Raw genomic sequence first — 17,469 nt, forward strand, 5'->3', positions numbered from 1 at the left:
ATAGGTAGGTGCTTCGTCTGTCGTGATAGGGAAACCTCACCTGTAATAAGTTCTGTTTGGGCGGTTTATTCGGGTTAAGCTGTATCTTCGTCCCCATGACGAGGAATGGGGCATGATAAATAGTTCTCGGGATTATGCTAACTCCATTGTACATATGTGAAACCTCTGTGATTATCCCGGTGTCCCTTATGGCAATTGTTATGGATTCATCACTTCCGTTGTTGTCAATCTGGGACAAACCTGGTCTTCAAAGTTAACAAACTTCAGACCGGCCTCAACCTCTGGATTGTCTTGCACCCCGACTACAGGCACAACAGGTGAGACAGGAACCATTTCTTCCACAGGCTTCCTCTCATAATATCTCTTCAGTCGGTTGATATGACAGAGCTGCCGCTTTTTCCGTCGGTCAGGAGTTGTCACCACATAATCTTTCATTAACCCTCCTTTCGATTGCATAGGGACCAAAATATCTAGCCTGCAGTGGCTGACCTGGAACAGGAAGCAACACTAACACTCGGTCCTTAGGACTGAAATTTCTTATCTGAGATTTTTTGTCATGTCTCACTTTAATTTTATCCTGTGTAGTCTAGTAGGAAGACTAGGTCCCCCTGCACCCCCCGGAGATATACTTCTAATCAGTGTTTCTAGATTGGAAAAAATGTGTAGAAAATGACTAGCTATGGCCCCAAGCTGTAAAAATGTCCCACATACCATTTTTATGCAAATTACTGCTGCAAATTTTATGCAAAATTATGCAAATTTTATGCAAATTTTTGATGAGGAGTAGAGTTGAGGGGTCTTTGAGGGCTTCATCGAGGTGCTCTCGGTTGCAAGACTGGGTCATTCTGAGAAGCACAGCAGGGTCAGAGATCATGATGTTCTCCTCCTCAGTGAATCTCTCCATCAACAGCCTCTCCATTGCCTCACACACTGTTTTGAGGCAAAAGAGGGACTTTGCGTAGGCCTTTCCACTGAGAACACCTTTGAGAGATCCACTTGTTACTAGTTGTGCCTCAAAGAGAATCTCTGCATATCCAGAACCACGCATCTTGTGTCCAGTGAGCATCCCGATGTAGTTCATGGATGTGTGGAAGGGTCCAATCGTTACTACATGACTAGCAAATTCATTTGGCCAGCGCCAGATGATGGGAAGGGCTTTCATGCAGACACCCAGATCAAATGTATTCAGGACCCATCTCTGACCCACCTCAGCAGTTGCTGCCTCGGAACGCTCATCATTCACACCGCCAGCAGAGAATGACACAGTCTATGCCACTACGATGCAAGAGTACTACATCTGGCTCTTCATCAGATACATCGGAAGCTGTGGCCTGCAGCCTGTGCCTGGGCTAGGGGGTTTCACCTCTGCAACTGGTTCTCCCCCACCCAGCAAATCAACAGTCGACTACTGCACGCCTATCCACCAACCGATCACAGACAACGCAGTTGTTCGTGAGCTACTGAAGCGTTCCGAGGCAGCAACTGCTGAGGTGGGTCAGAGATGGGTCCTGAATACATTTGATCTGGGTGTCTGCATGAAAGCCCTTCCCATCATCTGGCGCTGGCCAAATGAATTTGCTAGTCATGTAGTAACGATTGGACCCTTCCACACATCCATGAACTACATCGGGATGCTCACTGGACACAAGATGCGTGGTTCTGGATATGCAGAGATTCTCTTTGAGGCACAACTAGTAACAAGTGGATCTCTCAAAGGTGTTCTCAGTGGAAAGGCCTACGCAAAGTCCCTCTTTTGCCTCAAAACAGTGTGTGAGGCAATGGAGAGGCTGTTGATGGAGAGATTCACTGAGGAGGAGAACATCATGATCTCTGACCCTGCTGTGCTTCTCAGAATGACCCAGTCTTGCAACCGAGAGCACCTCGATGAAGCCCTCAAAGACCCCTCAACTCTACTCCTCATCAAAAATTTGCATAAAATTTGCATAATTTTGCATAAAATTTGCAGCAGTAATTTGCATAAAAATGGTATGTGGGACATTTTTTCAGCTTGGGGCCATAGCTAGTCATTTTCTACACATTTTTTCCAATCTAGAAACACTGATTAGAAGTATATCTCCGGGGGGTGCAGGGGGACCTAGACTTCCTACTAGACTAGTGTCACTTTCACGTTTCTCCTCGCAACTTCACAAGCCTTTGCCAATCTGTGCCTAACCGTTGACACATACTCCAACAATGTTGACTGTGACTTCTCCTGTAGCCACTGTTCTTTCACCAATTTCAACAGTCCTCGCACTGCGTGTCCAAACTCAAGTTCAAAAGGACTGAACTCCATTGACTCCTGAACAGATTCCCTCGTAGCAAACAACAATAAGGGTATTCCTTCATCCCAATCCTTGTCACATTCAAAACAATACGTTCTGATCATATTCTTCAATGTCTGGTGAAACCTTTCCAAGGCCCCTTGGCTCTCGGGATGGTAAGTACTTGATCTTACTTGCTCCACTCCCAATATGTGTACCACTTGCTGAAAAAGTGTTGACGTGAAATTGGAACTCTGATCAGACTGGATGACCAAAGGTAGGCCAACCAAAGTGAAAAATTTAATCAAGGCCTTCGCAATAACTGCCGCCGTAATTTTTCTAAGAGGAACTGCCTGTGGGAACCTTGTGGAAGCACACATGATGGTCAACAAATACTGATGTCCAGCTTTAGTTTTAGGTAAAGGGCCTACACAGTCAATAATGACACGGCTGAATGGCTCTTCAAAAGCTGGAAAGGGTTTTAAAGGTGCGGATGGGACTTTCTGATTAGGTTTTCCCACCAGCTGGCAAGAATGGCAAGATTTTCAGAAATCCGCTACATCACGTCGCAATCCTGGCCAGAAAAAATGTACCAATATTCTGTCACAGGTCTTGTTCACTACAAGGTGTCCGGCCAAAGGTGTCTCATGCGCCAAACTCAATATCTCCTTCCGGTACGGCGGTGGCACCACAATTTGTTAATGAACTTTCCACTCATCGTTTGCTGGCACCTCCGGTGGTCTCCATTTTCTCATGAGTATTTGCCCTTTCATGAAATAAGCAGCAGGTATCTTCATGGCCTCCTCCTCTGTAACGGCTTTACCAATTAAACTCCGGATCTCAGAATCTCCGTGTTGTTCTTCAACAAGTCTCTTTCGGACCAGCACCGTTTGCTCAACCTCGCTCCCAGATGTCTCTGATGGACACTCCATTTCCTCTTTGGTTCCAGATGCCACCTTTTCCTTAAGTTCCTTGATGTCACTCCCTTTCCTATTACCTCTTTCATCTGGATGAGGATGTTAGGGAATTCTATCAGCAAAGACGAGCCCCCAATTTCTGTTACGTGCTCCTCCCCAGCCCCCGGTCACGGTGTACCTCCAAGCCCCGAGAGGAGTCACAGCAGAAAGATGTGTTATTCTGTATGTCAAAGATCAATGGTGAAACCACACCAATTGTTACCAACAAACATCCTCATTCTGTGCCTAGGAACACAGGTGGTGTTCCTAGGCCATGTCGTAGGTCAGGGTCAGGTGCAACTGGTGACAGCCAAGATAGAAGCCATTGATCGCTTCCAAGTTCCAAAAGGGAAGAAGGAGCTTATGAGATTATTGGGTATGGCTGGTTGGTACCGGCGGTTCTGCAGGAATTTTTCTGATGTGGTAGCCCCTTTAACGAATTTGCTGAGGAAAGAGACCACGTTTGTTTGGGATGACAAATGTCAGGCTGCCTTTGCCCACGTCAAAGCAATATTAATGAGCTCTCCTGTCCTCGCAGCCCCGGATTTTCAAGCACCTTTCAAGTTGGCCATTGATGCAAGTGATGTGGGGGCTGGGGCAGTTCTATTACAGGAAGATGACGATGGAGTGGATCACCCGGTGTGCTACTACTCCAGAAAGTTTAACAAACATCAGGCAAATTATGCCACTGTGGAAAAAGAGACCCTTGCTCTCCTGCTAGCGCTTCAGCATTATGAGGTGTATCTGGGAACTACTACCTTTCCTATAAAAGTCTTCACTGATCACAACCCCTTAACCTTCATTCAAAAAATGAAAAATAAAAATCAGAGGTTGATGAGGTGGAGTTTGGCTTTGCAGGAGTTCAAATTGGAAATTGAGCATGTAAAGGGAGGGACAATGTCGTTGCTGATGCTTTGTCCAGAGTGAACGAACTTTGGAAATTTCTGAAGGTTGTTGGAAGTTTTGTTGCTTTATTTTGGGGAATAATAATTATTGTTGCTCACGTGAATTGATAATTTGGGTGTGAGTTTTACTTTTGTTTGTTAAAAGAGTTTTTGCCTGCAAAGAAAGTTTTCACTTTGTTCAAACTTTCTTTCTTGAGGGGGGGGAGGGGGGGAGTGTTACGGATCCGTCACTTCCGTTGTTGTGGTTTTCATCCACTGTAAACATTTTTGATTCCATGTAATATTATTGTTGTCGTTTAAGGGAGATAGAGATTACTATTTTGAAAAGGTAAAAAAGTGAATGTTTTAAATGAACCCGGAACCGGACGACGATGAAGAGGAAGAGGAGAAGGAGAAGGTGGAGCGAGTGAGTCGGACAAGAAGCCTAGCTGCTTCGAGGTCTGGAGCGAACGTCGGCGAATGATAGTCACGAGTGAACTTTGGGTTTCCCGGGAAAGGGATTCCTGCGACAGAGTTGTCATCGCTGTGACAGATAAACCTGCTTGACAGGTTTTGCGGTCGATTCCGAAGAGAATGTTTGGAGTGCCGTTACGCCTTGAGACGGGCCGTCGGCCATTTTGACTCGCGCACTCAAGGTTTTTTTACTTCGCTTCAACCATTTTCTCCACATTCAGACGTTAATTTGGTGTGTGTCTAACGTGGCTTTTGAGTGGGAAATCTGTGGTTCGCCGATTGTGTTACGTGGTCCCCTCAGTGCATACCAGGTCTCGGTGACCCCCGGACCGTGAGAGGACCTTCGCCAGCAAATACTCTTATATAGGCGCATTCGCCACGCAATCCATAGGAATTTCACCCAGGAGACAACTGATGTGCAAGTATATATTTCCAATGGTAATGATACCAAACACTTTCAAAGACACAACCACGGAGATTTTCCCCGAGCACTCAACAATACACAACCAGGCACAATCAATATTACAACCATGTGAACTCATCTACACAAACTCTAAGATGGCCATCTTATACTAATACATTCCTCACGTGAGCCCCACTCCTGACTCCCTCCGTGGTCAATGTCTCTCCTCTCCGCACACGGGCGGTTGACCGAGCCCCGGGCGGACGTGCTCTAAACGTGCCGTCTCGGACTGGGGCCGCGGCTGCAGCGCACCTCCTTGCCAAGCCACGGGGCAAACCCAGCGCGGCGTCCAACGTGCGCGAGGCCCCAAGTGCGACCCTTACGCGTCCTTGTAGATGGGCAAAAACCCAGCGCGGCTTCCGACGCGAGCGAGGCCCAACGTGCGGACCCGTACGCGTCTTTGTAGACGGGGCAAAACCCAGCGCGGCTTCCGACGCGAGCGAGGCCCAACGTGCGGACCCGTACGCGTCTTTGTAGACGGGGCAAACTGTCCCGGACGCTTGGTTTCGTGCACGAACTCACGGTGACTGGACGTGTCAAAAGGTATTTACCGCCCAGGTAACTCCTCTCGCCAGACGTTTCGAAACGGCGCGTTTTCCACGCAGCGCAAGGTCGCTTCCACCTTTTGTCGGAGCGGGGCGAGGAAGAAGAAACCTTCCTTTCCCTCGTGTCTTTTCTCCCCCGTTTTCCGTCACTTCCGCTTCCGGCCACTTCCGTTTCCTGCCACTCTTTCAGAAGGGCTCCTGACCCTCCAACCACAACAACTACACAACAACTTAATATACTACACACGGAAGCAAACACCTGCATGGTAATTCACATACATTCACATAAATATGTAACACTCCCCCCCTTCAAGAAAGAAAGTTTGAACCCAGCGAAAACTTTCTTTGCCGGCCAATTTGGAGAAACAAACCAGATAACTCAACCCCCCCACATTATCAGTTCCCCCCGGGCACAGTTATCACTTAAAAATAAAGCCAGTTAAGCCACTCGATAGCACTTTTCCGGGAGTCCAAGCCGAGTATTCACTACATGGATGCCTTTAGGAACGCGGAGTTCACGGTTAGTCCGTGCAGGAAAGTTCTCTACATGGGCGCCTTGAGGAACGTGGAGTTCACGGTTAGTCCGTGCAGGAAAGTTCACTACATGGACGCCTTTAGGAACGGCGTTCACGGTTAATTCGTGTAGGAATCTTGGCTCGGCGGCTCCGCCGCCTTCAGTGCTTCAACTTCTCAGAACGTCCCTAATAATTAGGGTGGGACCACTGGTCCCTGTAGTCCCCTGAATACCGGTCTTCTTCTCGGCCACTACTTTGCCAATTCTTCCTTCGGGAGCGGCCGTAACTCAGGGAGCCTCCATAATAATATTGACTGCGGCCACCACCAAAACTACCGCCCAGTTGTCCTCTCCTGTAGACCTCTCGACGCCTACGAAATGCCTTCCCTACTGTTATGGTCCGACCCTCCAAATCCTTGCCATTCCAATTCTTCTCTGCCTCTCTGGCGTCTTTTGTGCTGGCAAACGTGACAAAGCCGAACCCTCTTGACTGTTGCGTTTCCCAGTCTCTTACCAACCGCACTTCCACCAGCGGCCCATATCTGTTGAAGACAGAGGTCAGAACTTCTTCCTCTGTTTTGAAGTTCAGTCCCCCTACAAATAACTTGGCACTTTTGTCACCATCCCGAGCTGGTGTGGTGTTATTTTCCCTGCTGGGCTCTTTATCAACCCTCAGGTTACCATAAACTTGACCCCCGGCCAAATCATTCCCGAGAACCACAGATACACCCTCTACAGGAAACGTGGCTTGTAAACCGACGGTGACCGGTCCTGACACCAAATCGGACTCCAACTGGATGACCTGAAGGGGAGCACTAACACCGCCCCCGATCCCCTGTAAACGAACACTATCCCCCGTTGCCGTCTCCTCGGACCATGGCAAAATGCCTTCAAGCATTAAAGATTGATGGGCCCCTGTGTCTCTCAATATCCTAACCGGTCTCCGGTTAGTCGAGGCTCCATCCAGTGACACAAACCCCTCGGAAACAAATGGTTGGTAACCCTCTTGATGGCGATTTCTTACGCTAGCCATCGCATTCGGAGTTGTAATAGTCGGACTCCGCTCTGGGTTGTCCCTTTTCATGAGGTAACAACTGGACATCAAGTGTCCAGGTTTTTTGCAAAACGCGCAAGTAGGCCCGGAGGAAAAACTCGGGGTCTGCCTCGGGCCCCCCGAACTATAAGTTTGTCTTGGGCCCGCATCCCTCTGATTTCGAACCGGTGGGGTATCATAGTTGTCCCCATAATCATCTCGAGGCCGCCGCCATGTATGGTCGTTCTCCGCACCTGCTGTTCCCCACCTCCCCTGCGGAGATCTAGGCGAGGAGTTAGGTTCGTGGACCCCTATTCGGTGGGTTAAGGCATAATCATCTGCCATGGTGGCTGCGTCCCACAACTTTGGTACCTTCTTTTCCTGCAGGTACACTTTGATGTCCTCGTGGACACACTGCTGGAATTCCTCCACCAGGATCAAGTCCCGCAATGTCTCGAAGTCTTTCCCGACTCCTTTTGACTCACACCACCGATCAAACATGTTTTCTTTCACTCTGGCAAACTCCACATGGGTCTCACTCTCCCTCTTCCTGGCATTCCTGAATTTTTGCCTGTAAGCTTCCGGAACCAACTCATAGGCCTTGAGGATGTGCTTCTTCAGTACCTCATAATCTGCACATTGGTCCATTGGTAATGCCGAATAAATTTCCTGAGCTTTCCCCACCAGCACACTTTGTACGAGTATGGTCCAGGCCTCCTCCGGCCAGTTTAATTGTCGAGCCACTTTCTCAAAGTGTGGGAAGAATTTCGCGACTTCCTTTTCACTGAACGGTGGAACCAGCCTCACATGTCTGCCCACATCCCAGGTTTTCTGGTTAGGTGTCGACCCCGTCAGCAAGGGTGGTGCCTCTCCCCGTTCTCTCATTAACTCCAGCTCCTTGCATTTGATTTCTTGCTGAAGCTCCATGTCACGTTCCTTTAATTCCCTTTCCGCTTTCCTCTCCTCTGCTTCGAGTTCCCTTGTTTTCATCCTTTCTTCTGCTTGTTTCTCTTCTCTCCTCTCCTCTGCTTTCCTTTCTTCTTCTGCTCTTTCCTTTTCTGCTTTCCTTTCTTCTTCTGCTAACCTTTCCTGGAGTTCTCGTTCCACTCTCCTTTCCTCTGCTTGTTTCTCTTCTCTCCTCTCTTCTGCTTTCCTTTCTTCTTCTTTTAACCTTTCCTGGAGTTCTCGTTCCACTCTCCTTTCCTCTGCTTGCTTCTCTTCTCTCCTCGCTTCTGCTTTCCTTTCTTCTTCTTTTAACCTTTCCTGGAGTTCTCGTTCCACTCTCCTTTCCTCTGCTTGCTTCTCTTCTCTTCTCTCTTCTGCTTTCCTTTCTTCTTCTTTGATCCGTTCCTGGCTCCGTAATTGCAACTCCAGTTTCCGGAGCTCCACGTCTTCTGGTTCTTCGGGTAGCCACTCCCAGGCTAACTCGTCCCATGTTCCTAATCCCACCATAGATTGTATCACCGTGGCCTGCAACTCTGCCTTCCTCAAATTAGTTCGGACCTCCAAGTTAAAATGTTTGGCCAATTTCAAGAGATCCGACTTTAGCAACGCTCGGAACTGTGCCTCACTCGGGGTTACCCCAAAGTTCTGTGCCACAAACGCCATGGTGCCTATCGTTAACACCTGTTAACCTTCACCCCAAGACTTTCCCCAATTTCTCAAAAAAAAAAAATTACCAATTAATAATTAATTAATAAATTTTAATTACCAAAAATATTATTATTTTATTATTTTATACACTTTTAGATCCCGGACGTAGACCCAATTGCGAAACCGCAAATCGTAATTTGGACGAGCCCCCAATTCTGTTACGTGGTCCCCTCAGTGCATACCAGGTCTCGGTGACCCCCGGACCGTGAGAGGACCTTCGCCAGCAAATAGTCTTATATAGGCGCATTCGCCACGCAATCCATAGGAATTTCACCCAGGAGACAACTGATGTGCAAGTATATATTTCCAATGGTAATGATACCAAACACTTTCAAAGACACAACCACGGAGATTTTCCCCGAGCACTCAACAATACACAACCAGGCACAATCAATATTACAACCATGTGAACTCATCTACACAAACTCTAAGATGGCCATCTTATACTAATACATTCCTCACGTGAGCCCCACTCCTGACTCCCTCCGTGGTCAATGTCTCTCCTCTCCGCACACGGGCGGTTGACCGAGCCCCGGGCGGACGTGCTCTAAACGTGCCGTCTCGGACTGGGGCCGCGGCTGCAGCGCACCTCCTTGCCAAGCCACGGGGCAAACCCAGCGCGGCGTCCAACGTGCGCGAGGCCCCAAGTGCGACCCTTACGCGTCCTTGTAGATGGGCAAAAACCCAGCGCGGCTTCCGACGCGAGCGAGGCCCAACGTGCGGACCCGTACGCGTCTTTGTAGACGGGGCAAAACCCAGCGCGGCTTCCGACGCGAGCGAGGCCCAACGTGCGGACCCGTACGCGTCTTTGTAGACGGGGCAAACTGTCCCGGACGCTTGGTTTCGTGCACGAACTCACGGTGACTGGACGTGTCAAAAGGTATTTACCGCCCAGGTAACTCCTCTCGCCAGACGTTTCGAAACGGCGCGTTTTCCACGCAGCGCAAGGTCGCTTCCACCTTTTGTCGGAGCGGAGCGAGGAAGAAGAAACCTTCCTTTCCCTCGTGTCTTTTCTCCCCCGTTTTCCGTCACTTCCGCTTCCGGCCACTTCCGTTTCCTGCCACTCTTTCAGAAGGGCTCCTGACCCTCCAACCACAACAACTACACAACAACTTAATATACTACACACGGAAGCAAACACCTGCATGGTAATTCACATACATTCACATAAATATGTAACAATTGAGAGCCGTCAAACGTCCATACCTGAAGGTGTGCTTTCCCCGTCGCTTCCTGAGGACACCTTCGCCCATCTTTGGCAGTGTAACTGTCAACCCAATGGGATTCTGGTCTCGATACGACATCGTATGGACGATCACTGGAGTGGATCTACTTTGGCTTGAAGCCGGGGATCTACTTTGGCTTGAAGCTGGAAGCAACTTTGGCTTGAAGCCGGGAAAGAGACATTGGGGATATTCTTTTCGCTCACTTGGAGCATAGTGAGGTTTATATTACGAAACTGATGGTACCATCATAGGGATGATATATATTGATTGTACATTTGATTAATATTGTTACTGTACCGTTATTCTTGTGTGACCTTAATACAATACTTGTTTGTTGGTAACAATTGGTGTGGTTTCACCATTGATCCTTGGCATACAAAATAACACATCTTTCTGCCGTGACTCCTCTCGGGGCTCGGAGGTACACCGTGACCGGGATTTTGGGAGGAGCACGTAACAAAATTTAGACTAATGTAGTTTCTGCTGCCACTACCTTTCCGGAGCGACCATTCCATACATTAACAACTGAGTGAAAGACCCTTGCCTTATTACCGTTTGATCTCCCCTCTTCTTTACTCTCAAGTTATGAACAAATCCAATTCTGACAGATTAATGCACAAAAAGGGATTTGTAGGTTTCGAGTTTTATGGACGGTGGATGACGCTATCCTCGTGTCCTCAAACAGACCGACGAGGGAGGTCAAAATGTCGCCTGCAAAGCCATCAGATCGGAGCTCTGGAAACCAAATAATTTAATCTCCTGCTTGTGTTCGGCGATGGAATTACCATTCTGCCGGGTTTGCGCAATTGCACGTTCGTCTTTCAAGCAAGCTTTTGTTACGTCCATTTTCTGTTTCTCGATTTATTGACAAATATGCGGTTCCTGCAATATCGCAATAATATTTTATTTACAAATAACGTACAACGACTGTGATATAATAAAAATGTAGTTCCGTCCCACCAAGACAAACTACCCAATTTTGAAATCGATTCGTGAGTGAAATTTTTTTATATCACGGTACACAAACGGAAATATCGGCAAGGATTTCCTTTTTGCTTCTTCACGTTAACAGAAGCATTGAACAGGCCCAAAGGAGCTCAGGATAGATATTGGTGGGAGAAACGAGCAAGGGAAGGCGAACGGAGCTTTCCTTCGCGTAGCGGATCACATCGGACTCAGATTTAAGCCAATGGAGAGGGGAGAGTGAAGTTTCAACCAATGGATGGAACGTGAGGTGGGGCTTAATTCTTCAGCGAATGGGAATGGTTTTGACGCAGCCAATAGCAAACGTGCAAAAGGTGGCAGCAAATAGCCAATAACCGAAGCGTCTCTCGGCGCAAACAAAATCTGGCCGCGCATTTGTCATCTTGTTTCAATTTTCATTCTCTGTTGTTTTGTTTTGTGTTGATCTTTGCCGGTTACGATGGCTCGAACGAAGCAAACCGCCCGTAAATCGACAGGTGGAAAAGCTCCCCGAAAGCAGTTGGCGACAAAGGCGGCACGGAAAAGTGCTCCAGCCACCGGTGGCGTGAAAAAGCCGCATCGTTACCGTCCAGGAACTGTGGCGCTGCGCGAGATCCGGCGCTACCAAAAGTCCACGGAGCTGCTCATTCGCAAGCTGCCGTTTCAGCGCCTCGTCCGTGAAATCGCACAGGATTTCAAGACCGATTTGCGATTCCAGAGCTCCGCAGTGATGGCGCTGCAGGAGGCGAGCGAGGCCTACCTCGTTGGGCTGTTTGAGGACACTAATTTGTGCGCGATTCACGCCAAACGTGTCACCATCATGCCCAAGGACATCCAGCTGGCACGACGTATCCGCGGGGAGCGAGCTTAACCCGCTCGTCCAAGGTCTTGTGCACAGCTTCCGCACCACACCACCCAACGGCTCTTTTCAGAGCCACAACACCTTTCTTGAAAGTGTAATCGACCGTTCACCGAACTCGCCATCGATCACTGCATTTTGTGTGTATAATGTGTATACGGGTCGGAAGGAAATACGTTTTATGATGCCCTTTTTTTGAAGACTGAACGGGAAACGTTGAACAAGATGTGGTGGTTGGCTGTCTTCAGGGAATGGGGTTTCACAATGTTTCAATGAAACCTCCACAGGATTGACAAGTGACAATTGTTGGGGATCATGTGTCATGATACATTGAAGGTGGTTCATGTTAAAATACACATTTTTCATTTTAACCATAACATGTATTATTTGACCCGTTCATCTCCACAAACCCAAAATAATATGAACCCTGCTATCAACATTGCATTTCTGGTGCCAAATAATACATAAAGCAAAGTTCAGTCGCCTGAAGCTCCTTCACGAATGAGGTGGTGGCGCTGAAAAGAGCCGTTTTGTTGTTGTAGCTGTTCAACACCACCACCAAAATGTTTAACCACCGAAACCGTAGAGGGTACGGCCCTGGCGCTTCAAAGCGTACACCACATCCATGGCAGTAACGGTCTTGCGCTTGGCGTGCTCCGTGTAGGTAACAGCATCGCGGATCACATTTTCCAGGAACACCTTGAGAACTCCACGGGTTTCCTCGTAGATGAGACCCGAGATGCGCTTTACCCCACCACGACGAGCAAGGCGACGAATAGCAGGCTTTGTGATTCCTTGGATGTTATCACGCAGTTCCTTGCGATGACGTTCAGCACCTCCTTTACCGAGACCCTTTCCACCTTTACCACGTCCAAAAATGACGATCGGAGTTGAATGCAAAGGTGAATAAACGAAACGAGCGTTCGTGTGTCTTTTTGGTGGTGATACTGAGGCTTTCTATTGGTGGGAACTCGATATTACCATTTGCTCTTTGACCCTTCCACATTTAATTATTTTCATTGCGGTTTCCTTGGTGATTTCTCTCACGTCCGCGTGTGCTCTTCGTACCCTTTACCCCTTTCACCTCACTTTCCGCGCATGCGCACGTCGTCCTTTCGTTTTGACCATCTGCAACTGCACTGGCTTTTCCGATCCCATCGCTTTCACTCAAGTAAACACGTAATCCTGTCAAATGAGGTTTAAGTTTTGCAAAATTGACGACGATTTAATTCTGAACAAAACTTGAACTGTAGAACTTTGGCAAATAACAACGCGCGCTCACATCACCGAAGTTGGAAATAAGCTTCAAAAGCATCAAGTCATCGTACGATATTTTGATGCCAGTTTGGATTTGATGAAAAGTAAAAATACCTCTTTTGTCCGCGAACCAACTTTAACCTCGTTGAACCCTCGATTGTAGCCTCGTTTAAAATTTGTCTCTTTCAAATATCATTTCATTGAGCTTCAAACCCAATGAATGCTTAAAGTTTCTCCATCATTGCGCTACCTTGGACGACAGGTGATGAATTTGAGCAGCTCATTGTGAATGAGACAACGCAACAGTTTCGTTTACAAGGCGGAGATGGAATCGGCACATCACAGGAAGCACGATACAAGCTCGATGACCGTGACGTTTGGATAAAAAAAACAAAAAAATATTCAAAGCATTGCTTCGAGCCGTGTGCTGTTCGTGACCAAGTATTTTCACTCTCGGCTGGTCTTTGCTCAGGTGGCCTCAACATGAGCCTCAGAAAAGCTGATTTTCTGCTTGTTTGCTCGACTGCCTTGCAAAGATGGCTACAGACAGGTGCACATTTCACAATGAAAATTTTAACGTTTAAGTTTGGTCTAAGAATAGATTTACCTCGTGAAAATGAGCCCGAGTAATGAAGCTCCTTGGGGGAAGCCCGAGAACGTATCCGACCGAGTAAGCAATGCAATGTTGTGTCAAAGCATCTCTTCCATCTGCAGTGTCGGCCCGTGGAAGATGGTGAAATGTGCAGAGGATTGAAAATGTCCATCTCGCCTTTCACCAGCATGTGCTTGTACCTGAGAATGCTGTGCGCATTACGCATGGATGTATCGTTCACGTTAATTACGGAGGTCAAAGTGAGGCGAGAAATAAACGGAAACAAAAGAACACTTCTCATTGTTTCCGAACGCCGACGTTGATTTCCACCACGTCCGCTTCTCCCGTCACAACATCGGCGGCGAGTTGAGACGACGAGGTTTGTACAAGACTGCACTTGATTTTGGATTCTCGAATTCGTTCTCTCCTTTTGGTGTGAAATGGCGGAGACTGTTCCCCTTCCGACAGCACTTTCGACGTCGTTTCTCAAATGAGACAATAATAAAACTGGCGTTCAAAGTTCTGCATGTGGTTTTGAAATGTAAAGGAAACGAGAAAGAACCGTGTAGGGTTTTTCAACACACAGCAGAGTTTTGTGTAAAACACGGATCGTGTATCGCTGATGCCGCTTTCGGAAAGGTTTGAGTGGCTCTGAAAAGAGCCGTTGTGGGAGAGCTGAAGAACTCTTGTGAGGCGGAGCCGTTTACTTGCCCTGGCTTTTCTTGGGGAGCAGCACGGCCTGGATGTTCGGCAGTACACCACCTTGCGCGATCGTCACCCCGCCCAGCAGTTTGTTCAGCTCCTCATCGTTGCGGATGGCGAGCTGCAAATGACGCGGGATGATGCGCGATTTCTTGTTATCTCGTGCAGCGTTACCGGCGAGCTCCAGGATCTCTGCAGACAAGTACTCGAGCACAGCCGCCAGATAGACGGGAGCACCGGCACCGATACGCTCGGCGTAGTTGCCTTTGCGAAGATGTCTGTGGACACGACCCACGGGAAACTGCAGCCCAGCACGGGAAGAACGAGTCTTTGCCTTAGCACGAGCCTTTCCACCACCTTTACCACGTCCCGACATGATTCGCAGAGAGGAACAAATATCGAAGTAACCTAAACGTGAATGAACGTCATGGTGCGAATTGAGTTGTTTTAAGGGTGAATTCGGATCAGGAATCACACACGCCCATCTTTTCCCTTTCCAATGGCTGAACATCAAGTTGTGGACTCCGCCTCCAAACTCTGTGTGATCCATATATTTGCATGTGAGCCAGAATCTTTTGAACTTTGACCTTTCGAACCTTGACCTTTTGAACCTTGACCTTTTGATCCTTCACGATTCACGCAAACGTGTCACCATCATGCCCAAGGACATCCAGCTGGCACGACGTATCCGCGGGGAGCGAGCTTCACCCGCTCGTCCAAGGTCTTGTGCACACCTTCCGCACCACACCACCCAACGGCTCTTTTCAGAGCCACAACACCTTTCTTGAAAGTGTAATCGACCTTTCACCGAACTCGGCACCTCTCACTCCCTTTTGTGTGTGTATTGTAATAGTGTATCCGGGTCAGAAAGAGACGCAGACGTGTTTTATGAAGCATTTGGTTTGTTTTTAACAAAGACTGGGAAAAGATAAAGACCCAGTGAATTGATTTGATGAACTAGACAGGGGGTGCTGGGTGGATCGGGACGGGGCTTCAGGATGGTTCAGTGAAATATCGACATGTCTGAATTAGTTGGGCTCATACGTTGACGAGATGCAGGTATATGCATAGTACAGTGTACGGTTCATAAATACTGCGAGCACTTTGTATTTGGATTCCGAATGAGGAAACTTAGTGCAGAGAAAGGACGAAGAATAGTGTAATGTTCGAGCTTTTCCAGACACGAGGCACTGGGTTTACAGGTAAACGGGGATGGTCAACGACCTGTGTCAATGTCAAATGGGGCAAGTTTCATTTATTGGTCGGACATTGTTCCTGAACATTGGGGCAAATGGGTCAATTACTAAGTGATCTTAGAAATTAGTAATTTGGTAAATACTAAGTAATGGTAGTCGTGATGACACACTTTTAATGTTGCATATTTAACATTGCGTGTTGAGTCACGTGACTTGCCATTCTTTGGTCATTGTTTGATATAAATAAGTTATGAATGAATATGGAACAACTTTTGTTGGTCTTGCAAATAATTTGAACCTCGTGCTCTTGTTTATAAAGCTCTTTCACAAACCACTTCATCGAATAATGTATATAAAGGTTATATCTATTATGTCTGCACGTAGGATGCACCAAGTTGTTTGCAATGTGCCAGCCCCACCAGTGATTTTATGAACCATCGGATCAGCTCCTTTCAAGTGAACGAGGTGGTGGCTCTGAAAAGAGCCGTTGTGGGTTTCGGGCAAGTGAGACGAGGAGGAACAAGAGAAACTTCACCTCGACTCTCTCGTCTTCCCTTCCTCTCGCTTCTTTTTGAGCGTCGCCTTCTTGTTCTTCAACCTCTTGGTTGCAAGCTTGGACTTTGGTTTCGTCGTCTTGATCTTTCCCTTCGTCTTAGGCAGAACCTTCTTCACGTTTTTCTTCACCTTGGCAGGCGACTTACTGGATCGCTTTGAAGAGGCGGCGATAGGTCTTTTCGGTTTCTTGGGAGATACCTTCCGCACCACCTTCTTCACTGCTGGCTTTTTGGTCGCTTTCTTGGCCGCTTCAGACTTGATTGTGCTCTTCACAACTTTTCTGGGACTGGTGCTCTTCTTCACTTTCGCACTCTTCTCCTTGTTCAGTTTGAATGAGCCGGCAGCGCCCGTTCCCTTGGTCGGCACAAGATTTCCACTTGCAACGAGCCTCTTCACAGCCGAATTGATACGAACGGAATTCCGTTGGAGATTGTAGCCATCTGCCCCCAGGGCCTTTTTCAAGGCGACAAGTGACATACCATTTCGCTCCTTGCTCGATCCCACCACCTTGATGATCTTTTCCGAAAGGGGGCCGTCAGTCTTCCTCAAGGTCTTGGAAGCGCCAGGTTTATTTTTCCCTCGCTTGACAGACGAGGCCGAAGTTGAAAGTGCTGCTGAAACAGGAACAGACTCCGACATTACGCGCCAACAAGAGTATGAGAGGTAATACGAAGATCCAAAAAGTTCAGTGTTTCACAAATAAAGCGTCGCTTCGCCACGTCGCCTGTTGTAGTGATGGCGTGAACGAGCGGACGTCGTTGAAATCAACGTGAGCGTTCGGAAAACGATGGGGTCGTTCACCGTATCGGTTTGTGTTTCCTGCGTCACTTTGAGCTTTGTTATTCATATGAACGATAACTCCATGCGCAATGCGCACAATCGTTCCAGGTACGAGCACATCCTGGCAAACGGAGAGAAGGATATTTTCAAATATCTGGACCTTTCGCCGCATTCCACGGCCCGACACGGCACATGGACGATCTGCTTTGACAGAACATTGCTTACTCGAACACGTTCTCGGGCTTCGCCAAAGTTGTTTCTGTGCTCAGAATCTGTTTTTCACGAGTAAAATATCTTCTTTGACCTGAATGAAACCTCACAAAGTTAATGGTGAAATGTGCACCTGTCTGTAGCCACCTTTGCAAGGCAATGATACAAACATGAAAAAACTCCTTTTTGGAGGTTCGTGTCGAGGTCATCTTTGCATGGACCATCACAAATGTGAATATACTTGTTTACCACTCACCAACAGCACACGGGTGTAAGCAATGGTTGGAAAGTTTTTTTTAAATCCAAACGCGAATAAAATCGTCGACCCGGTTACTCCCCTGTTCTT

General features: G+C 47.8%; 2 protein-coding genes across 2 annotated transcripts; one reads left to right on the top strand and one right to left on the bottom strand.

Moving 5' to 3' along the window:
* Window positions 1–11,432: 11,432 nt before the first annotated feature.
* On the top strand, window positions 11,433–11,881 carry LOC137425875 (histone H3). The gene has a single exon (XM_078775137.1). The coding sequence runs from the start codon at window positions 11,433–11,435 to the stop codon at window positions 11,841–11,843; it is 411 nt and encodes a 136-aa protein (XP_078631263.1). The 3' UTR covers window positions 11,844–11,881.
* Window positions 11,882–12,657: 776 nt separating this feature from the next.
* LOC137424811 (histone H2A) lies at window positions 12,658–14,758 on the bottom strand. Its single transcript, XM_078775973.1, has one exon. It carries the CDS (start codon window positions 14,756–14,758, stop codon window positions 14,384–14,386), a length of 375 nt encoding a protein of 124 aa, XP_078632099.1. The 3' UTR covers window positions 12,658–14,383.
* Window positions 14,759–17,469: the final 2,711 nt, after the last annotated feature.

Source organism: Myxine glutinosa, chromosome 4 (assembly GCF_964187855.1).
Source record: "Myxine glutinosa chromosome 4, kmMyxGlut1.1, whole genome shotgun sequence".
Lineage (NCBI taxonomy): Eukaryota > Metazoa > Chordata > Myxini > Myxiniformes > Myxinidae > Myxine > Myxine glutinosa.